Source organism: Manacus candei, unplaced genomic scaffold, assembly GCF_025592945.1.
Source record: "Manacus candei isolate 608988 ecotype Guabito, Panama unplaced genomic scaffold, ASM2559294v1 h1tg000011l, whole genome shotgun sequence".
Lineage (NCBI taxonomy): Eukaryota > Metazoa > Chordata > Aves > Passeriformes > Pipridae > Manacus > Manacus candei.
In genome coordinates this window covers 30,099,045-30,124,165 of record NW_026138059.1, presented here as the reverse complement: position 1 = coordinate 30,124,165, position 25,121 = coordinate 30,099,045, and the positions used below count along the sequence as shown (strand labels likewise).

Below are 25,121 nucleotides of genomic sequence, written 5' to 3'. Positions count from 1 at the left end.
ATTTGGTAAACTGAGGCAGAAGAAAGCATTCTTGCTTTCAGGAATGAAACGGACAAAATGAAGGAGAAAGTATCTCCCACAAACTCAAACCCAAATTACACTCAAAAATCCTAAAATCCAGTTTTTGCCATTTAGGTTACACCAGGCATTGTACTAATACTCTCCTAATGAAATTAGACTTTTAACAAAAGTGTACCAAACAGAAATGGCTGTTTAGGCCAAGAAGCCTCACCTCAATGAGATAGTGAGAACATAAACTGAGAAGCTCCAGCAGCTGCAAATGACTCCCAGCTGCCAGGACGTCCTGTATCACCCCTGGTTCCAAGAGGATCTGTAAAGAAGAAAATGGAAGGTTTGTCATCTGGAACTCAGAGTACTTGTAGAAAACAGTAAGGGCTTTTGTTATTTCAGACATTTGAGTCAACATAAAGAACAGAAAGAGTACAATTAAGCATATAGAGAAGTCTTTGCAGGATGGAGACAGTGTCTAAAGTTCATCTGAATTGCCCAAAGGATTTCTAAGCTTTTTTTTTTTCCTGTGACAGTCCATAAGCCACATTACCCTCTAAATATTTTGAAACTAAATGCATGCTGTTTATTTAAGAGGGAGACTTTTCAAAATAACAGAACCTCCTTTTGTTATCTACATACTTGGATGCATCCATATATACTGATGAATCCGGCCAACAGAACTGACTCAGAAGTCTCCACTATTAATATTATTCATGCGTATTAAAAATATACAGACTAGGAACACCCTTCCTATTCTGCATGGTACCACTTTATAATTTTCCTAACCACTGTCTTCATTTTACAGAGCAGGGCTCTGAAAGCACAGTGAGCATGCTGCTGGGGAAGTGCCGGAAAGGGCTTAGAAACCAAGACTGATTATTCAGTCAGTTGCTCACATGAATCTCCTACTCATTTCAATTAAAATCATGTAGAGGCAGCAGTAAGGATAATTGGACCACAGCTGCTGGACTGCTGTCTTGGGGTCAGCTTGTTAGAGCATCCCTTCTGGGAAACAAAAAAGTCTTTGGGAATACAGACACTGGTTAACTTCTTATCAGCAATCACACTATAAACTATATAAACTAAAATTATTTAAGTAGTGCAATATCCAACAAAAATCAGAAATCCATAAGAAAAATTAATTTTTCAAAGATGCTCGGTTTATTCAGTTTTATCCTCGTATTTCCTCTGGCAACTTTGGTTTCACACCACATGAGGTCAGTGTCTCACTGCTCCACAGGGAAGTAAAGCTTTTTTTCAGATCCTTTTTCTTCTGCCCACATGATTCAGTTTTATCTCACAGCATCAACTGTATACCTCAAATACAGTAGAATAAGGAAGAAGGCAAACAAAAGGAAAGACACTCATCTGCATCTTTTGTAGTTTAACTATTTTTGAGGGAAAATGAAAAATGTGTATGCATTTCTTCAAGCAAAACCACAAAATATCTCCAACACAATGGATATATAAGGAGAGAAGGGGCGTGATCCTTGTTTATACCAAAAAATCCTTGTTTATAGCAAGAACTCATTTATACTGAGTTCTGGGAGTATATGACATGCTTAAAGCTTGTGCAAATCATCATATATATATATTAATACTAGGTTTTAATTGAACATTATATGTAATTTCCATACTATACAAAAGTTCTTCATCAAGCCAGAAAGACATGTAAGGATCTTAATGTAAATGAGAATCAGCCCCAGCACCATCCAGGTTTTTGGCTGGTGCTACTGAGGTTGCTTAGCATGATGAGAAAAATATGGAAAAACAGAACAGATTTCAGCCACAAAAATATCTCCAACAGGTATGGATATTGAAAAAAAAAAAAGAAGCAGCACTGTCAAGTATGTTCAAGTGAGAACTCAAGGTCAGACTGACAAAACAAGCTGGTACAGATCTTGCAGTGTATGTTATTCAGACATGAGCTACACTGAGAAAGTTGCCATCTGATGGTGCGTTACTTACTAAGTGCCAGCCACCAGTTTTGCATTGTTAAAGACACAATATGAAGAGAATCAGAACCCCAAGCACATTAGTACCTTGTAGGTGTAGACAAACTATATTTAACTCTGATAGTATTAATGTATTTTAAAGCTACAGCAATCCGTTTATAAATAATACTGGTAGCACTTTGAGATGAGAAGTAGGACAAGAGACAAGGAGGGTGACTGGCTACTGTCTAGAGGTGATTTGCACAAACTCAGTAACAAAAGTGTATTTCAAGATGGCAGACGTATTTCTTACATGCTCTTCCATTTCTTACAGCTTTCCTATGCCATGCAAGATTTATTGTGCTGAGAAAACATATTCATCTTTGAGTTTCCCAAGGTAATTGAGGAAAGTCTAGTTTATCCCTTCAAAAAACTTTGCCATAAATGGAACTACCTCAACTTTTATTCAATACTCACTTGGGGATATGCAAAAATACTAGTTCATCTATGCTAAACATTCACCAGAAGCAAACTGCATGCTGGGGAAATCCACAAGAAACAGAAAACAATAAAAAGGAAGAAGATATTGCAAACCTTCCTTCTACCGAAACTGGGGTGATTCAAAATTATTCCACACCTCTCAGCTTCTATACACTAATAAAATGACTTGATTTTTATTAATTACCAGCATAGTTGTTTACATGTTATTCGGGCCATCCATATTAACATAAATGAATATTAACATAAATGCAGTTAAATACCACCACATGCACACCACAAGTACACACAGTAAGGAAATATGTAATTTCATGTCAGAAAATTCTAGAAAGTAAACGATATGGAATTTAACATAGAAAACAAGAAAAATATCTAAGATTCCTGCCCCTTTGATGAAAAAGAAAATTCCTTCTTGACTTCACTTGCAGTGATCAGTATTTAAAACGAGACAGGCATCTAACAAAAGTATCACTTGTTTTTGCCTGATGGAGATCTTTCTGTGTGCTTGAGAGCAATCAAAACCCTTAACTTTTCTTTTAAAGTAATTTAGACTGCATTTCACTTCCAACCAGACAGCACTTTTGCCTGTCTCCCTGTTCATTCATGCTTCAGTTGAATTCTAAGCTCCTTGCACATTGACAAATTCTGCTTCAAAAAAGTGAGTTGGGAAAGAATGTTCTAGTTCCCTGCAGGCAACAGTCCAAAGCCCTGGCATGTAATGTTTGGTAGCACTCGTTACAAAATCCAGATGTCTCATTAGCCAATACCAGAAGGAATCACAACCAGCATCCTCTGATATATGTTATAATATTTTTCCAGAAAACTAAATGAAAATTTGTGTTAAATGCACACCATATACATCGTAAAATCAAGGAATATTTCAAGTTGGAAGATCATCTAGTCCTATGTCTCTGCTCCATGTTTCTCCTAAACCTCATGACTAAGAGTGGCACTCCTTGTACTCTGACAAGCTTGGGGCCATGACCACTTCCCTGGGGAGCCTGTTCCAGTGATCTACCACCCTTTCAGTGAAGAACCTTTTCCTAATGTCCAGCCCAATCTTTCCCTGACATAGCTTCATACCACTATTAGAAGTAAACAGGATTTGAATAAGCAAGACTCCAAGCAAATTCACTATTTTTTGGCGAAGGTGTTTCTTTACTTTAATCACTTTCAGCTCTAGAAAGGCTGTCTTGTCCCTAGCTTAATTTCTGTCCACAGCAAATACCATGGAACATTTAACTTTCTGTAAAACAAACTTCATAAAGTGAGTTAATTAAGCTTTGTATTATTCTAAGCCTTCTGGGCAATCTGTAGCTGAACTGTGAACCTAACGCCTAGCAGCTATAACCTAGTGCTAAGCACAGAAACGAGATTATCCTCCTGATATAAGTGAAAAAGGAAATGCCCCTATCTAAGTATCAAATTTTTACCTTTGGCTTTGAAATTGCATTGAAAAAGGATGTTAAGTATTTACAGTAAGACACAGACCTGTTGTATTCAGGTATCCATGACTTTGGCATTCTGTCCCCAGTAGTAAAGAAGGATAGTTTAAGTCACTTTTGCGAGGGACAGCAGGTGGTTTAACTGATTCATTTTACTCAAAAGGCAGCCAGTGGAACTGCTAAGCACAGGACACTGAAGGCCACTTACCCAAGAAAATCAACCATCACAATACACCTTTGCAACACACCTCCATCCACAAGAGAGATAGAGAGGATTAACACAATAAGAGGTGCTAAGATATTGATAGCTATTTTCCCCGATCTTAACTAAAAATGGTAGGTGAAATACTTGTTGATCACTAGAAAAACTGTCAATATCAAATGAAGGGAGGAATTGATGAGAAATGAAAGCCAAGATTCTATAAAGGAATCAAAGCAACTATCAGGAGAAATTGTTGTACTTGAAAACATTTATTTGTACTATTTGTTTACCATCTGAGAAGATCTTTCATTCTTTTATGTTTTGGTCTTTTTGGTTTTTTTTGTTAAAGAAATAACTAATGAAAGTACAATTTCACAAAGAAGCTGTAAGCTTTGACAATTCAGAATAATTCTATAACATTATGACAACAATTTAATTTCTATTAATACAGAAACAAAATATCATAGTTTAGGAAAAAAACCCAAAACAACCAAAAAGAAAAGAGACCAGTCAGTTAGGAAAACAGCAAAACTTGGCATTATGCCCTAATAAAGCTACTAGTTTGCTGTGTTGTCTTTGGAAAGTAATTTTCTCCCAAAATAATTTCCTGTTTATGATGCAGCAAAGTAAGGACAGTGATTACTTGCTTTTATAACGTGTTTTGAGGTCCTTAAATAAAATTCTATCTAAATGCAAAATATTTCCATTACCATAGATTAAAGACATATGATAAAACATAGTTACCAAGAAGAAAGATCCAAGTCTGGAGTATTTCAGTATGCATAGGACTCCAACTGTGTGTTTGTATTTTTGTTGAATTAAGATCATCCACTGTAAATTAAAGCCAGTGCTCCTGTGACTTGCCAGCCAACTACACTGGCCTATTTGGGGGCTATCCCATTCCTCCAAATAAGATTGTGTCTCTTGCTAACAGAAGGGTTAAAATAAAAAAAAATAGTCAAAAAGAAAAGAACAATGCCCATGACTCTCTAACACAGTGGTTAAGACTCTTAGTTGGACAGAAAGAATTGTGAGCTCCAAACTCTGCACCAAGAACTGCTTCTCTATATTAATAATCTAAAATACATAGTTCCTATATTGGATTGTACTTCATGTATCTCCCTTCCAATGCAAATCTAACACTTGGAAAAGGCAGGGCAAGTAATCTACTCACTGAGGCTCTGGCCTGGTCTTATTGCTGCCAGTTGTGAAGCAGAAGAGAGAATGACCTTAAAGCCCTTTTATGAGGAAAGGATATGGCAACTATAACAGGAAAGTTGTAGCCTATCAATCAATTTTGATTATGGAATTATATGGTAAAATTCCTATGGTCAAGATGAAATATATTTAAGACTTTTTTTTACCAAAGATTTCATTATTAGAGGATTACTGAGAACCTATATGCATAGAACAAAACAGAATTCTGCTGCCATTCCTTTCATTAGTTTTACCTATTTGAACACCAAATTTCTTTCTTTGTGATGATTAAGGACCATAGTAATGGATTAACTCAGTTGGAATTACGGTATTATTTGTATTTGAGTTTTAAAACTTTTTTCTTCTGAACAATCAGGTTTCCCTTACAAACAAAATATTTCCAACAGTAATTATTATAAGGCACTGTCTGCCTAAGTAGACAGGAAGACCAAGTTTTTATTTTAAGTCCACAGGCACATTTAGAATTAACAAAATAGAGGCAAGGATGACAGAGTTTAATTTCAGATTTCAGTGTTATCCTAAAAATTAAATTTCTTAATTTTGATAACTTTCAAAAACTGCAGGCCATTGTGCAATATTAAATATTTCCACCAGATGTCTCCAATATATTATTTTTCACAGAAAGCTGCATTCAGTTTGATGTGTAGCATCTCAAACGTAAGTTCAGCATATTAAAGAAATAAACAGAAGAAAGCTGCAACTAATTACTTATCTTCTTAGACATGGACACTTAAGGAATTCCACAGCGTTACCTAGAGAAACATCCATTTTTTGACCAACATTTTGGCCAAATAAAAAAAAGAAACTAAATAGAGTTCATGGGTTTCACTTTTAAGAGGTATTTCAGATCATATCTTGATACCTACATTTTCAGAGCAATATAAGATCGTATTTGGCATGACTGAGTTTTGGACTACTAACCAATATTTTATTTTTTAAATCAGAAACAGTTTGCAAACCAAACCAAAGATGACTGTCTTCAGAACTCTCTCTCTGATGTAAGCATCCAGTAATCCAGTTTATTAATAGCCTTTGTGGATTACTCCCACTCAGTACCTTGAAATGCTCACCCAGATTTTGTCAGCCTGAGTCAGTACATAAGCAATGCTCAAGACATACAAACCCAGTGCCAGAAGAGAATTTCAAGGCCTAAAGTAAAAAAGCAATACTGCTAATTCTCAGACCCACATTATCACTTAAGTTATGCTTCAAAGGCACCTTTATAAGAAAAGTCCTGCAGAATACTTCTCATTTCTCTGTTCATCAAAGTAGCGCTTGGTGTACCTGAGAGACAGGACAGAGCAAACTTCACCTTATAATCACTTACATGTATGAGCAACTGCACATTCATGCACATCTATATTTAACTTAAGAACCCCATTCATTTATTCAAAGTAGATTATGCCTGAAAATGAAAGACTCAAAAGATTCTAAAAGAGCCAAGGACAGAAGGTGCATATTATTTGCTAGGGAGCTAGGAATATTATCCTGGAAGCAATGTGCGGTTGCTTGTTGGGTTACATAAAAGCCATATCCATTCTTTCAAAGGTTCTCAATGTATTTTACACAGGTTTATTAGACTATGAGTTTTGCTGAAAGATGGCGAATATATCTAATCCCAACAGACAGGATGGGTCAGACAGAAATCAAATACAACCCATCCTCTCAAAAGATACTTCTAACAAGAGTTCTCCCTTCAGAATAATCAACCTATAATTTAAAGTTACTAAAAAGGTGATACAGGTGCCTACCATTCCAATTTTTATCAAAGCTTTCAACTGAAACAACGAAAAACATACCAATGACAAGTCATGTACTGAGATCTTCAGCTAATTCACTAATATAGTATGGCATCTCTATCTATCACTTATATAAAAGAAATCTTTCAATAAGTTCTGTTTTCCATAACAGCAGAAACACAGAAATTCAAGTGCTAAACTATAACTGTTGTGTGGGCTGGTGACAAAAATAGATCCTTTAAAACAGGTAGGTTTTTTTTTCTTTATTCCTATTTAGTTTCTTTGTAAAAAAACCAAACCAAAACAAAACAAAACCAAAACCAAACAACGAAAAGACCCATATAAGGCCATATACTCAATCCACAGTATAGAAGCAGATGCCTTAAATTTATATAACTCAACAGCTCTTCCAGAATAACGCAATATGGATTTAAGCTTTCAGTTCTGAAATTAACTAATAAAGATCACTAATACATCAGTGGACTCAACTGTTGTACCAATATTCCAAAAATAGTTTGATTATCTGGAGTTTTAGAATCCAAAAGAGCACATAGCAAGGTGTTCTGAGCTCACTACTCATGAACTCTGAATTGAGATGAAGTCACACAGCAATGCTCTCAAACCATGCAGTGCAGAGATATGGCAAGGGGCAAAGGGAAAAGGAGCATCACTCTGCATTTTCTGAAGTGATATAATGTGATATCTAACCTGTGGTCATAGTGTCACAACGAAAATGTATAGTACCTATAAGCATTTACAAAGATACTTGAACTGCATCTGTCCAGAGAGTAAGAGACTATTTTTCTCCTCAATTATATAATTTTTCAAACACAGCAGAGTTTATAAATATTTTTTACTAGGAAAACACCTTTCTTTACATATAATTTAGCATGCAGAATCAACTCATATTAAGATTTTATGAACAGTCAGGCAAACACAAAAAGGGAATACAAATCCTACATGGTTCACTACCTGGCAATGATGCACATAAGTGGTGTTTTTATTAAACAATCCTTCTAAAGAAAAAAATCCATCACAGTATACAAACATTAAGATCTGTTGAATCAAAATACTTTGTACTGGGTAGTGCAGAAGAAAAATAGTACTTCTAGTACTTCTGAAAAGGACATACTCAGTTTTTATTGCAGTTGCTTTCAACTGTGTTTCTTACTTTGAAGAACTGTACAATACCTGTCCAGTATATGCAAAGTCCAGGGCTTGTTTTAAACCAAGGCTTGTGACACCATGTAAATTCACCTCATCGGCTTCACTTTCAACCATGCAGAGACTAAACATTGCCTATTGAAAAAAGAGAAACGTTATTAACCAATTTTGGATAAGAAATCTATATAGCAACACACCTGAGAGCTAGAATGAGATCTATACCAAGGTTTCAATATTAACCTTACAGCAATCAATCCTTCAACTGAGTCCTTTTATCAATAAAGAAATACAAAAACTTATTCTGGAAAAACTGAAACAAATCCCTTTGGTCCATGTATATATACTTCTTAACTAAATAATTCTGGTGAAATCAATGGGAACAGTCACACAATAAGGTATAATTCAATAAAAAAGATAACTGGACTCTGGGAAAAAATAATCTACACAAGCACCACTAGAAATAATATTTATGTATAATATCATTATATATAAGAAGGAGCAATAAACCATACACAATTACTTGTTAGAGAAAAAGGGGTAGTTAACATACCATCTTTTATAAACAATCCTTTCCAAACAAGCATCTCACACCAGAATCTGAACAATATAATACTCTAGCTATTGAATGAAGAGGAAGGATGGAGATGCAATCACCTAAACTTACAACCTCCCCTTACTTGCTATTGCCCCAGTTTCTCAGATCATAAAACCTAAAGTGAAGATAGGCAAGGTGCTATGGAGCACCTTGAAAATAACACTGAGGAGAGCAACTGTCATTTTATCAAGCCTCATTTTCCAGATGATTTGTCTTCAGTGCCTCCCTGGACTGAAGCAACCCTAATCAGCCTCTGAATCCTTGTGAGAATCTTTTTCTTCTCATCTCTGTCAAACTTCTTTGCCTGTCACTCTTTCCTCCCGGCCTGCACTCCCGCTACAGCAGCCCTACTTACCACTTCTTCCCTCCTTATCAGTCCCATTCTCCATTCTTTGTCACTCCCCCATACTTTTTTAACAAAATACACCACTCCGAATCTTTAAACAGTAAACTGTGAACAAGTAAACTGAATAGTTCTACCATCTGTCATTGCTAAAGAAAGTCTAAATTTATCCCCAATAGGTTTTGTGCCAAACTTAATGTCTCTGCCGTGGTTGCCAAACTTCACATTGGAGAACTTGCGTTACAAAGCACTTCTCATGAACATAACCTTCTCTCTATACTCTGGCTGATACCTGCAGAAGCTGAGACAGTCAACAAGCACCGCTGAATTTAAAGGAAAAAAAATAAGCTCTACCCCCTCTAACTCTTTAGCACATATGAATGACTACATGACCTATAAAGGTCCCTTCCAACCCAAATTATTCCATAATTCACCTACACTCAGGTAGCTTCACAAACCAAATGCTTCCTGCAATACTTCCATCATTAAAACACCATAATTTGGCATAAATCTGTTGCCTGGAAATCATCCAGTATAAGCAAGAGTGATACTTATCACACACTCACTCAACAGAAAAAAAGTGACAAATAGTTTAAAAGGTTTATCAAACAAATGTAGAAGACACAATGTAGATAGAAAAAAAAAATCTAGTGAGTTCAGACACTTTTCTAATCCATTAAAAATGTCATCATAGTTACATATTTTGTTGTTGTTTAGATGTATCAAATGAGCTCTAATAGGTACTGTGAGGCTTCAGAGCTTGCCAGGAGCTGCGAAGTACCCATCAGCCACCTATTACTTGTAAAAGCAGACTTGCAGCTGGTGTCTTGAAGAGATAAGCTTCTCTTAGAAATTCACTACTAAACAAACTTTTTGGATAATATTGGTTTCTGAATTTCTGAATAATGAGCATAAAATATCAAAGCAACACCTGTCTTCACAGGGGTAGATTTGCATACCTTCTGTACACTCAATTCCATCACAGACTGCCTGCAGAAACACTGGAAATGCTCAGTGATACAAGATGCTCTGCATTCTCCAACTATGCTACAGTAATAGTCTGTACACTATCAACTTGTACATAGGAACCATGAAAAGACAGTGTGGTTACTAATACAGGTTTTAATTCTGATCAAGAGATGATGTTCCACACTATGAGTTAAGTTTAACAGAGAAACAGAGAAACACTTAACTGAATCTCATCTGTAGATCAGGCATCATTTCTATATGACCTCTTCTGTGTAGACTTACTAACTTTATGTTTAGGAGATTATTTTAACGCAGGTTCCAACACTGTCTTTACACAAGCTTTATTACTACACCTAACAGCAAACTCAGCAGGATCAGGCCACTAGCTCAGTCACTGTTCATAATCATCCAGAGTGTTTAACAAACACAGCCTCCAGAAGAGCTCTGATCCTTGCCAACTAGCATTCTCCCAGGCAATGCTCAGATTACGGTCCTGGGGATAACTCAAGCCATAGCTGTTCCAAACAGGCAGCCTAGATAAAGCCAGCCCGTTTGCAGATGTTTAGCCATATTATCACAAGTCATGCTATGCCAGTCCCTTTCAGGACCAGAAAACAAGCCCTCATTCACCTTATTTTCCACTACAGACATAGGGTGCAATGGGCTATCAGAACTGCACTGCCAGTAAGCAACAAGACTACAGCTTTGCACAGAATTATAGAATGGTATGGTGTAGTAGGGAGGGTTCAAAACCATACTGAAATTTGAAACCAAGACACCGTTAAAAGCTTAACAAAAACCAATATTTATTACCAAGAGGTGGCCAACAAAACGAACAAACCCAAAAGGGAGGGAGAAGGAGAGAAATAAGCCCCCAGCACGACCTCCCCAGTTACCCAGCTGTTGCCCATAAAGTTATCTTACCGACCTAGCATGCCTATAATTACCCATGGCAGAAGCTGCATCCTTGGAGAGTCAGTAAGTTCACAAACTGGCAGGCATCCCTGCCAAAAGGCAACATTATCCTTGGCGTGAAGTTAGCTCTCCCGCAAGAAAGCGCTATCTGCTTTTTATACAATTAATTGAGTGGCCACAACCTCCCAGGTGTGGCCAGCACCGCCCAGCCAGAGGCACTCAGTCCCACCTCTTGGTTATGTAAGTGCATCTCTTCTGTGCACGCGTGGCTTTCCCTGCGCCTGCGTACTGCACTCAGGGGGTCTTTTCCAAATGAGTCTGGGGGTATCCTTCATCCTCCTCCTCCTCAATCTCTCCTTCAAGCGACCTTGGAGGACAACTAGCCAATCACAGAATACCAATTAAAACTGTTTATACAAGAAGCTCTCTTCAAGGACAACTTTCCCGTTTATCAGTGCTTGTTTTCCCATAACTTGGTAAGGGAAAGAGCAAAGCTTTCACAGGTGGCAGGGCCAAACACAGACCAAAAGTATCAGCATAAATTCACCCTGGTACATATGGGTTGAAAGGGATTGTAAAGATCATTTAGTTCCAACTCCCTGCTGTGGGCAGAGACACCTTCCACTAGACTAGCTGAAAGCCCCATCCAACCTGGCCTTAAACACTTCTCTGAGCAACCTGTTCCAGTGCCTCACCACCCTCACAGTAAAGAATTTCTTCTCAATGTCTAACCTAAACCTACCCTCTTTCAGTTAAACTGAAAGCCTTCCCTCTTGTTCTATCACTACATGCCCTTGTCAAAAGTCCCTCTCCAGCTTTCTTGTAGGCTCTGTCTACATAATGGAAGGCCACAATTAGGTCACCCCAAAGCCTTTTATTTGCAGGCTGAGCAAACCCAATTCTCTCCGCCTTTCTTCATAGGAGAGGTGCTCCATCCCTCTGATCAACCTGGTGTCCTCTTCTGGACTTGCTCCAACAGGTCAGTGTCCTTCCCATGCTGGGGAGCCCAGAGCTGGATGCAGCACTATAGGTGGGGTCTCACCAGAGCAGAGTAGAGGGGCAGAATCACCTCCCTCATCTTGCTGGCCACACTGCTTTTGATGCAGACCAGGACACAATGGCCTTTACGGGCTGCAAGTGCACATTGCTGACTCATGTCCAGATGCTCTTCCACCTCAGCAGGGCTGCTCTACATCTGTTCATCTCCCATCCTGTATTGAAACCAGGGCTTGAAACCAGGTGCATCATCTTGCACTTGCTATAGTTAAACCCCATGAGATGCCCCGGGGCCCACTCCTCAAGATTGTCCAGGCCCCTCTGGATGGCATCCTATCACTCAGGTGTGTCAACTCCAGCACTCAGCTTGGTGTCATCTGCAAATTCCCCAAGGGTGCACTTGATCCCTCTATCTGTGTCATTGATGAAGATATTAAATAACACTGGTCTCCATATGGACCCCCAAGAGACACTGTTTGTCACTGATGTCCATCAGGACTCTGAGCCATTGACTCACTGTCTTATCCATCCAGCAGTCCACTCACTGAATCCATCTCCTTCTACTTTAGAGAGAAGGATGTTGTGGGGGACCATGTCAAAGACTTTACAGAAGTTCAGATAGATGACATCTGTAGCCCTTCCCTTGTCCACTGAGGTAGTCGTTCCATCGTAGATGTGATGCCATCTGCTATTCAGACTTCATTTTCTCAAATAATACCCTCCAGTATTCTGTGAAGGTTTTTGATACTAAATATGAACTACATCTATTTTCAGGAGGCAAGGCCAAAGAATCAGATTGAAAGATAAGGTCTGCAATGGTCCTCAGACAGTTCACATTCAGCTGAACTGGATTAGCCTTCAGGAAAGTAGTCCGCCACTTAGATGAACTTAGTACTGCTCAGTGATCCATACTGCCTTCACCAGCAGGCAAATTTCCTTCTCAGCTTTGTAGTTTTAAGGTTTAATCCAGCATGAAAAAAATCTGTTCTAACATAGGCAGAAATTGAATTCAAACTCAGTTTTTAATTTGCTCTACGGTACTTGAATATTGTAGTTTTAACTGCAAAAAAATGTGAATCATTAAATCATAGTTTGAGACTTCACCAATACCTGGAGAATGAGTTATGGTTGGGCTGTCAAACTCTAATTTAAGATGCATCTCTGAAAATACTCTGAGGTTTTGTGAGCTTAAAGAGATCCATTAGTCATGCTTTTAATGCAAGGCTAGTAGCCTACTTTATTTTTCCCCTGGGTACGTTAAAAACAAGGCAATAAGATAAATGTCTCAGGTGGATGCAGAAGTGACAAGACAGGAAAAACAAAGTAAATACAAAATATCTGGACAAGTGCACAATTATAAGTCAAATTTACCAGAAAAGTTACCAAATTTGGTTAAGCATGAAATGTTAATCATGTTAGTTACTGACTTCATTCGACAATGCTATTATACCTTATTTTAAAACATTTCCACTTGGTCAAAATAAAATCTCTTTGAAAATGGCTCATTTCCCCTTCAAGACCTTCATGAGAGCGGGCAGTACAAATTGCCAATGTTAACCAAAGATTCCTTTTATAATAAAACCCAATGATGTAACGACTTATCTTTTCTTCCAGTTCCTTTAAACATCCAGATCTTGTTCTGCCATCCAATCATATAATTAGCCAACGCTGTGGTAAATAAATTGATTCTTTAAATTCTGCTATTTCAGTTAAGATTTGACATAAGTAAAGCAAATCCCTCAATGAAAAGTAAATACAATCCGCTTGCCATTCTGTGGCAGCTGCTCCAAAATTCAAGTCTTAACATGCTGTCACAAATGGATATATTGCATTTGTAGAATTCCACCTGAGGTCACCCTTCTTTCAGATGCTACAAATTTGGATGGCCTTAGTTTCGTGGTGCTCACTGACACTTTATTAGCTCCTCTTTTTGGAGGAAGGGAGGAATCAACCCTCCATTCTTCTTCTCATCTTGGGCTAAATCAGAAACAAAGCTACAGAACTATACCCAAAGGAAAAAGAAAACAAAACACACAATTCTTGGATAAAAATATTCAAACAAAAAAAAATTCTCAGACTCCTGAAAACTTGACTTTAAAGTAATGTGGTAAGTTGATGGGCATTTAATACAGAGCGCACTTGTAGTTTCACAACTTTGCCCTCAGCAGCCAAAGGTACCTTTATAAAATGTTTTCTTCTGCAAACAAAGAACACAAAAGACAAGAGCTCAGAACTGAGTGGCAGAAAACCACAGGGTGTAGAGGCCCAGATGTGATGAGATCTGATGTAACCAGGCAGAAGAGCCCAAGTAAAAGATGCTTAGCACAGTCTTTGTGTCTAACTTCCCATGCTCAGCATGGCAACATGCTGTTGCTTAGCTTTCAAAAGCAAAATGCAAGACAGCTGTAAAATACTATCAAATTAGAATAATGTATTACTGTTCAAATGTCTGGATACATCGATTTTATCAGTCAGGAAGCACTGCAGCAATATATATATATAGACTCCTTCACAACATATAACTGGAAGAACAGGCACCAGAGTAACAGACACATAAGATGATATTCAAAATCCCCAAAATACAAATTGCTCACTGTTACAATGGTGAGATCCAGAATTGATCCTTGCCTTTGAGTTATTTTCTTACTTACTCAGATGTTCCATACCCATGAGAGTAATGAGCTTTTCCTCATTTGAACATATCAGTCTTACAGCCGTGTCAGTCACAGCAAACAGTAAATCACAAAACAACTTAAACCAAGTTGTAAGATAGTTTACACAAGCAAACTGTCAGTGAATTCCACCCAGCCTAGTGGCCTTTTAAAGGCAAGAAACAGAACCAAAACATACACAGTGTCAGGAGACAGGAAAATGGATACAAAAAGAACAAATGATTATGCTGTCAAAAAAATGCGGCGACTGAAATCCTAAGTAACTTACTGCTATGAGCTGGAATTCTTATTATTGAACTTCTATAAGTTTTCTGCTGAAAGTTTTGAAAAAAATTAATATTTGAACACTGAGGTAACCACTGGATTCTAATTTAAATCTGCATAAAACCTGTTTAACGCTTAAAAGATGTTTAAGAGAATTATTAAAATCATTAAATGACCAATAATATGATACATTGGGTAAGTACCAAGTAGAAGGAAAATTGGTAAAATACCTGGAAACTTGAGAGAAAATGAAAGGAAATTGTCATCAGGGCCTGCAATAACAGTATCTGAAGTTAGGTAGCTGTATAACAAAAGTAAGTAAAAGTGTTTTATATCACTAGATAGACAGATCAATAGATAGAAATAGGCATGTTTAGACTCCAAGATAGAGACATTAGTGGGATAAGGTATTCTTTTTTACTCTGACTGTAAAAGAAGCCTAAACACTTAGCTTAGCCTAGATGCTTAAAACAGGTGAAAACTTTAATCTTAAGAGTAAAGGGTTGAGCAAACTGAGGAATTAAAGTTGAAGAGATGTGTGAACTGTGTCTTTTGTGTGTATTCATTTTACAACAACAGAAGAACTTCCTGAAGATGTTGAATGAAAGCTACAATGACAGCAATAATAATCTTAGAAATGTTTGCACCTGTAAGTTTGGTTCTTGCACATAGTAATTTGTCACAGGAAGCGAAGTTTTCTTTTACTTTTCTCAACTCACATGAAGTCATTTCCAGATTAAAAATCCTTAGGTGAGTGGCTCTTTAAAGAAAAAAATTATAGATTGCAAATGATGAGAGGCTGAATCCACACAAAATGCCTTCAGTTTGCCTATCTTGATCTTCTTATGCTCATCCATTACTTCAACTACATCAGCCACTAGTCAGCTTTTCTGATATGTTCCTGTCATGGTTTGAATCTTGTTTTCCCCCAGAGGCTAGAAAAGTGGTAGACCCCAAGGGGTGGAAACCCCTGGAAGTTTTGAAGTTCTGTCCAATGGGCGCTCCTGCAAAAAATGTCAACATCCCACAATCTCACCGGAAAAGAAGAGTTGTAGGTTTGGTTGTTGGGAGAGGTGGCCATGTTGTAGAGCCACGAGGAAGGGGCTCTGAGCCCCTTGGGCCCTCTGGGGCCCTCCCAGCCCCTGGCTGGGGGGCTGCAGGGACCTGGAACAGCATAAAGCTGGGCTAGGTGCCTGTGGTTATGCCGGGAGATGTTTTCTCCATGGGCGCAGAGCAGCAGCCGGCTCTGACCAGAGAAACGGTGGCAGAGAGCCAGAGCAGATAACACCTGAACTGGAGGAGCAGCAGAAACAACATGCAACACCAGAGAAAGGACTCCTGGAAGGAGAGCCGGGAGAAAGAGAGCCAGCAGCCTGAGAGACAGAGTTCTGGGGGTAAGACTGTACCAGATCCCCTAAAACTCCCTTGAGACCCCTCTTGGAGAAGAGGGACATGGACTCCTATTTAGGAGAAGAGTTTTAGACATGCAGCACCAGAGAGAGAGAGGAGCTGAGAAGCTCAGAGCGTCCCGGAGCTGGACCGGGACGGCCAGAGGAATGCGGGGGGAGTTGACCTTGGCTCCCCCCCCTTGCACTGCTGCCACGGTGGCAGCCTGAAGGCAGGGCACAGAGGCCCTGCAAGGAGCTGAGTCTCCTGGAGATACCAGACCGTCACGAAGACCCCCCTGTGCTCGTGATATGACGTGGTGATACGACCTTGTCTGGGGTTACGAAGCCCACGGAAGACCCCTCGGTTGTGAGGCGATGGGGCCGAGAGAGGCTTGAATACCTCCCTCGTGGATGCTGGCAGAAAGCCAGCTATCAGCTGCTGCATGTGGAGAAGACAGACAGACTGCTGCCTCAGAAGATGCTGCTGTTCAAAGACTGGAAGGGATCTGTCCTTCTTTCCCTCCTGGACTTTTATTTGGAGGGGAGAAGAGATCTGATCCACTGTAAATACATATGTCATGGTAGAGATAGTTGTGATCATGTGTATAATGTGATGTGGTATTTATTTGTACAGTCATTGTAATATATTCCCTTTCCCCCACTTTGAGTCTGGTGTGTTTTGTCTGGAAAAACCCATCTCACATTAGGTTGAGATGTGGGAGGGGGAATAGAGCTAGGGGATTGGATTTTGGGGCCATCTCAAACCATGACAGTTCCAAATGGGAGATGAGCAAATAAATGACCATTTAAATTACTGCCTTCAAGAAATACCCTGACTCTTCCAGGACTAAAGTACATGGTTCCAGTGCGTAGCAATAACCTCTAAAATATCTCAAAGTTCCCTCAGCAAGATTGTGAACAGATATTCATCATTATCCATTTTTGTTTGATTCAATTTTAAATGCAACTTTCAAAAGGAATCTAAACTTTCAAAAACCAGCAAATAAGCTGAGCTTACTACAGCAATACAGTAACCCAAACAGCAACATTTCCAAATTTCCTCCCTCTGTTTTCTCAAACATTACTTTAGTAATTACCAACAGCCCTAGATCCAAGTCCACCACAACACAAAATGAACATTTGGAACTCCCCAACAATGCATAGCTTTAACCTTCATAAACTCTTGTTCAACGTCAGACTTAACAGCAGGCAGCAAGCACAATATTAAAGGTCTGGGATACTTTAGAATCACCTCCATTAAAAGCTGCATTCACATGATGTTCATAGAGTTTCAGCAAGGCCAAGCTTGTTTTACAAAATACAATGCAAATACCTCAACTCAGTCCATCTCGCCCCTTGGCTTAGCCTGTCATCTTTCATCCTCAACTGACTGGCAGTGGAAAGCTTTCGCAACTGATGTGCAAGAGCCTGCCTTTACCTTCAGCTGTTGTTCTTGGGTGGTTGTCCAGGAATATAACACATTCTCTACTGTAAAGTGCACAAGCATTTTCTGCACTTCCTCACAATCACTACCAGATAAGGAGAGTGGAAAGTCGGCACAGGGTGAACCAGCATTCTTGTAGTTCCTTTCATTGCACCACAGGCAAAGAGACAAACACCCAGGAAGTCAAGAGGAACTAAGAGCAAGTTAAGTTCAGTGCACGTGAGCTTTCTCACCTCTAAGTCACTACAGAGCTCTGTACTAAAAACTCACTCCTACTTTTCCTTCTTATTATCAACTATATTGTAAGAACCCTGGTCAAATGTTATGGGGAAAAAAAATTTTTACCATAAATTAAAATAGATTATTTTATTTTTTTAAAATGAAGCTTTTTTTTATTTCATGTGTAATTTTCAGCCTGTGAGAAATATTACTGGCATCAATGGAAGAGCTCAGTCATGCACTCTTTCTGATTTGGGACCTAAACTTATCTGTATACAGGTCACTCAAACTTCTAAGTATCCAGTCCTGAGATTATCTATTTGGACTATAAACTTTTTCATGACAAAACATTATACTTTGCAGTTTGTATTAAAAATAGCAATTCCCTGTTCGTGTAACAGTAGTATTAAATAAATAAAACATAATCTATTTAATCTACTTTGTTGCATTACTCCTGAATTAACCTTTAGGTTTTCTTAACTTCATGTTAAGAAAATATAATCCTTCATTGTGTAAGCAATATAATTTTTTCTTTCTTTTTTTCACCTATTGCAACAAAAAAGAAAATATTCAGAATGTATGAATAGGAGTCAAAATACTGCTTAGACAGATAACAATGTCCACGTTAAATATCAACTGTGTTCTAGATGTGCAATGTATACTTATCCAAATAACCAATTTAATATGTGAATGTTTCTTTACAACATGTAAAAATGTGCTTTGTTCTTCTCATAACTAGCTTTGTTTCCCTCCCAATTTAAGCCTATCTATCCTAAATCAATCATCAGCCACGTCCTCTGGAGTCTCTTGCACACTGAAAAACATATCCATCAATACCAATTGCGTGAAGCATGATTAAGAGGCTCATTACATGATTCTTCTGAAAAAGTTCTATATAAATTCCCAGAGAAAATGTCACATAACATCAGTCACTGATAACTGAGCCTGCAGTAACTCATCTGCCCAATGAAATCTACCTAAATATTGGTTTTAAGCATATGCCAAGCAACTAAAACGAATCCTATAAAATGAAAAGGTCAGCTATCATTCACAGTTTAAGAGAATATATAGTTAAAGCAAAAACTGAGCAGCAAATTATACAATTTTATTCCCAGTACTTAAGTGTCACATATTACTGTTAGCAAAACAAATTTCACTGAACCTTTGGTGTTTCTTTTAGTATGTCAATGTCAGACAGTGATACATAATTACACAGCCCGAATAAGTAATGAAAATTGAAATAAAAACTATGTTACACTTTAGAGAACCTAAGGATGCAATATTTTTTCCTGATTGTATAGTGGGTATTCCACCAAAAACAAAGTAATTTTCTTTACTGTAACAAGGCACAGGGTCTTCGTTTCAAGTCAAAATAAAAACTTAAAAGTAAATTTTTTTTAAAAAGCATTTGTTGCTAATAACTTATATCCTTGTTTAAACCTTCATTAAATGTAATTCATGTTTTCACAGTCACTTTAATAGTGTAATGTGTCTTCCCCAAATCTCTGCTTAGATGCATGAACATAATTTAAGACACGTGGAAAAAGGAAGACTGTATCATGCTACTGCTAATGAGTTGCTGAGTCATCACTAAAAAGACCTATATTCAAAATTTGTTCAAGTAGTATTATAGAAACAAAATAATTCTACAATTTCCATGTGCAAACCTGTATCGGAATAAAAAAAAATAACTGTGAACTACTACAGCTACAGTAACCTTATTAATTCCAATATTTTAAAATTAACAAGTCATTGCAGGTGGTCCTGAATATCAAATTACTTTTTATTTTATGGCAGAAGCAAGAAAACTGAATTGTAAGAACAGTGCCATGCAAAGCACTGCATAACACTCCAGTAATGTACAGTCTGTCCTAACAACAGTCACTCATAAGCAGGCCTGCTTTTTGGAAAATAAAGGAAGCAGCATAACTAAAACTAGATTTTTTTCCCAGCATTTCCAGTCAAGCACAGAAAAGGATGAGTCACATTTGCAAATTTTGGCTTAAATTGCTTTAATGCTTCCCAATGAATGCATAAGCCTATTGTTCACGTCCTTTGATGATTTTAGCAAGTGATATCAAAAGCAAGCCCAAAATAAAATTGGAATAAAAGTCACTTAGCTCTTGAACTAGCATTTTAACTATCACAATACATTTCACTCACAGAGACAGAGCTTCCTGCAATTTTTTTTTCCCCTAGGAAAAACCTTCATCAAAGCTTGGACACCTGTAAGGGACTTATTTTTAAAAACATACTTCATACAATACCATCGAGACAAGTTCCCAGCTCAGTTCATATGAACTCTAACCAAATAGCTGTACAGCAAGGCTTAATCTACCAGAACTTGAGTAACAATCTTAGTAGTTATTATAATTAGCTTCCTAAGAAGCCATTTATAATGTGATGTGAATGTCATTAGACACTGACATCCAAATGTTCCAAGCAATAATAAACTGTGGCAATTACTTCCATTCTGCATCATAACTAGAAAGCACACTTATTATGTGAGGAATCTGATGCTGAAATTTTAAATGGATCATTTTATGAAGGTTTGCACTAGATACCTTTCATATCTGGCCAATTTTATGAGAGTTTGAACTATACAACCTTCGCATCCTTTAAAACAATCCTATTTTCCATTATAATTATAAATCTTGCTTTCCATTAAGAATACAGCACAATTTTGCTGAAGTATGGCCCTTAATTGCCATCCCCATATTTATTAAACTGTTTTATACAAAGGCAAAGTAATAAAACCAGCTATTTTTCTTTGGTTTGTTCATATCCTCTACTGATAAAAACCTAAAAAGTAAACAAGCACTAACAATTTGCGAAATAAAAGAATGACTTGACTAACCAAGCTTGTGTTAATGTTGCAGTCATCTGTCACAGTAGTTTTCAGCAGCAGCTGTGCTCTACCCTCCATCAGCTATCTCCTCTGGAACAAATGCCTCTATAAAACCATCTCTTCATTTTATTTTTAGTAGTCTGCATTTGACCATGCTCATTTATCCTTTGCCTTTTCCTTCAGCTCTAACAAACAAAACCCTTCCAAACTAACAGACCACGATGATATTCATTTAATTATTCCCTCAAATTCTATAGACCTACTCCTTGGTTGAAATCTAACCCTGACAAGATACATGATTAAGTGCCAGGTATGAGAGCTTCTGAAAATGCAGATGGACATTTCCAAAGGTGTCCTAATATTCTGTAATTTTTATATAAAATGGGCTTTGTGTACATTTGTTGCCTATTCACATAGCTGGTACTCCGTGGCCCTGGGAGGCCAAGTTATTTCATCAGTAGCTGAGAATGTTGCACATGTCCAAGGAGATGCTAATTTCTAATTTGGTTTTGGCATACACACACACAAAAACATAATTGTTTTTATACATATTAAAGGAATAAATGCAATCTAATGGTGAAGAGTAAGCTTTTGACAGAGGCCTTTAAATGCCTGGAAGGCAAACTAAGCAGGAGAGAAAAGAGGAGAGATCTTTGCCTGAATAAGTGACTGAATACATAAAATGGTGAGCAAGAAGAGACCGGGACAGTTTTCACAGGGAGTCATGATCCCAGTGGAGCACCTCAGTGTGGACTCTTTAACATACTAGAGAAGAACTGGAAAAGGGCAAGAGTAGTGCAGCTAGAAAGTCCATTGAGGCAAAGCCTCAATGGTAGTAAAGGCCTGTGCAGAGAGTGATAAACTGTGATAAACCAAGGATTGTATTAGATAAGCAGCTGGCTTCTAAAATGGTGGCTATAAAAATTAGCATATAAGTTTAACAAAAAATCATCCCTGCGCTTAGCAATAGTAACAAAAAAAAAAAAAACAAGAAGGTAATCGAAACTTAGAAATTCTTAGGGAAGAGAGAACAAAACAGAAATCAACCCTATGCCCATGCAGAAATCTACATTTTGCCTACTGCATAAAAGTCTTTTACCCTCACCTCACAAAACATATACTAGACCTGGAAAAGCTTCAGAGGAGAGCAACGAGCTTTATCAAGCATCCTGCACAGCTTCCATTTGACCAGCTGTATCAGGGATGTTGATACTTTTGGTCTGTGTTTGGCCCAGCCACCTGTGAGAGTGTATCCTTTCCCCACCAAGCACTGATAAAATGGGAACTTTTTCCTTGGAGGGAGAATCTTGTATAAATATATTTAATTGGTGTTCTACGATTGGCTAATCGCCTTTCAAGGTTACTTGAAGGAGAGACTGACGAGGATGAAGTAAACCCACCGACTCAATTAAGAAGGACCCCTGAGGCATACTGGGTATGCGGGTGGGGAATTCCAAAGTACCCACACATGCGCAGAAGTAATGCCACTTGCATAACCAGGGGGTGGGACTGAGAGCCTCTAGCTGGGCGGTGCTGGCCACACCTGTCTACGTAGACGTAATCAGTTAATTGTATAAAAAGCAGATAGCTCATTTTTGGAGGGAGCTTGCTTCACATGAAGGACTACATTGTCTGATTTCCTTCTATGACAAGATAACCCACCTAGTTGATCAAGGGAAGCCAGTTGATGCCATCTTTTTGGAGTTCAGTAAAGCTTTTGATACTGTCTCCAACAGGATCCTTCTGGACAAAATGTCCAGCACACAGCTGGATAAACACATCATGGGGTGGGTGAACAATTGGCTCACGAGTCAAGCACAGAGGGTAATAGTGAATGGGGTAACATCAGACTGGTGACCTGTCACTACTGGGGTTCCACAGGGCTCCATCTTGGACCCTGTGCTCTTCAACATCTTCATAAATTACTTGGATGCAGGACTGGAAGAGATACTAAGCAAGTCTGCAGATAACACAAAACTGGGAGGAGCTGTTGACTACCTCGAAGGAAGGGAGGCCCTGCAGAGAAACCTCAACAAATTAGAGGACTGGGCAATCACCAATGACGAAGTTCAACAAGGAAAAGTGCCAGATTCTGCACTGGAATGCATGGGGAAACCCTGGATGTACATCCAGACTGGGGAATGAGATGCTGGAAAGCAGTGCCATGAAAAGGGACCTGGGGGTCCTGGTTGTTGGCAAGTTGAATATGAGTCAGCAGTGCCCTGGCAGCCAGGAGGGCCAACTGTGTCCTGGAGGGCATCAGGCAAAGCATCAACAGCCAGTCGAGGAGTGGATTGTCCCGCTCTGCTCTGCACTGCTGTGGCCTTACCTGGAATACTGTGTGCAGTTTTGGGCACCACAATATAAGAAAGATATTAAGCTATTAGAGTGTCCACAGGAGGGCAATGAAAATGATGAAGGGCCTTGAGGGGAAGCCCTATGAGGAGTGGCTGAGGTCACTTGGTCTGTTCAGTCTGCAGAAGACTGAGGGCAGACCTCACTGCAGTTACAACTTCCTCACGAGGGGAAGAAGAGGGACAGACACTGATCTCTTCTCTGTGGTGACCAGTGACAGAACTTGAGGGAATGGCCTGAAATTGTGTCAGGGGAGGTTTAGGTTGGATATTAAAAATGGTTCTTCGCCCAGAGGGTGGTTGGGTGCTGGAACAGGCTCCCCAGGGAAATGGTCACAGCTTCAAGCTGACAGAGTTGAAGAAGCGCTTGGATGATACTCTCAGGCACAGGGTGTGACTCTTGGGGATGTTCCTGTGCAGGGCTAAGGATTGGACTTGATGATTCTCTGTGATTCTGACCGTACAACTGAAGAGATGACAGATGATATTTTAAGAGCCTTAAAACTTCCTAACACCAACTATATGTACAGTGAAACCACTGGATTGTGGTTTTAGCTCTTCACCACTCATCTCTTTTGTTGGATACTTCTCGTGTTATTAAAATGGTATGTGGGTCCTAGTCACTGAAGCTAAAAGTGATATGCTGCCCAAGCAATTCCCTTGGGTGTTTTTAGCTTCACTACACCCACAGAATAATTTTAAATTTTCCTGAGGTTGTGTAGGAAGATAGTGTCAGACACTACAAGAGATAGAAGAGTGTCTGCTCTGTCCAACAATGTTCTGAAACATCAGACCTCTTCAACAGACTATAGGGACTGCGAAGAAAACAGGTATGAAACACTTCTCTGCCACAGGCCTGCCCCAATAAACTGGCTTTCCATTGGCAAACACTTAGCAACACAGAAACTAGAGCTGAGCCCAGCCCAACTTCAGAACACCTGAATGTGCTGCTATGGCAGCACTGCAAAATTAAACTGAGGTAGCCTGGAGTGAGCAAAGAAGATTGTAAAGAAAATCGGCAACTACAACAACATAGCTGCAATGATTCCTTTCTGTCTCGGTATTAAACTGAGAAAACGCATCAACTGAACAGTAGCCAAACACCACATGTTGTTATCACACTAGTCTAATTTGAGACAGTGAGCCACAGTCTCCAATGGCCTATTTCATTAACTGCAGAATTGATTCTGCCATACTTAACCACAATGCACTTAATTACCATACAGGCACTTCAAAAAATGAAAAGGAAAAAAAAAAATCAAGATGATATGACACCACATTGTCTACCACCCAACACTGGCAGAATTGCAATGAATTCATTTATGAACTATAAGAACTACAACAGAAACATATTTACTAGGACAGCATAACAACTTTTGGGAATTTGAACACAGAATTCAGAAAAGAGAATATCCTTCTAAATGCTTTTGATAACACCCACACTCCTGAGCTCTGGGAATTCTGCCTGCAGCAAACAAAAAATGCTTAAGAGCCTCATAGAATAAATTAATTGCAAAGATAAGGATGAACAAAGTAAAATTAACCAGATCCACTTCCTTACTTTGTTCATTTTGAAAGAATATTATTTATTTTAAAATCTTTAATACATTTGCAAACCATTTTTGTATATACTCCAGAAGTAAAAAACAGTTTGTTCAGATAAATATTACACAAGACACTTCACACCCACCCATGCTATATTACTTCCAAGGCTTTGATTAAATTTAGTCAAAGTACTGAAGTGCTTATATCAAACAATATTTTAAGAAGTAAAGAAATGTGCAGCTTTCTTCACACTCAACTGTAACTAGGTTATTGAATAATAAGTAGAAAAACTCTAATTTGTATTTAAACATTTATGTTATGCTAGTAGTATAACTTATATTTTTTTCCCCAGGCCTC

At 38.5% G+C, this 25,121-nt stretch overlaps 1 protein-coding gene across 5 annotated transcripts in view; it reads right to left on the bottom strand.

Moving 5' to 3' along the window:
• The window catches only part of KLHL32 (kelch like family member 32), a 120,696-nt gene that overhangs the window by 62,388 nt on the left and 33,187 nt on the right, over positions 1-25,121 (bottom strand). For all 5 annotated transcript variants that reach the window (XM_051778188.1, XM_051778189.1, XM_051778190.1 and 2 more), the window contains 2 exons: positions 8,240-8,347; positions 233-331 (listed from right to left, as the gene is read on the bottom strand). In XM_051778188.1, coding sequence (XP_051634148.1) covers positions 233-331; positions 8,240-8,347 — 207 coding nt within the window. The remainder of the gene's footprint in view (positions 1-232; positions 332-8,239; positions 8,348-25,121) is intronic.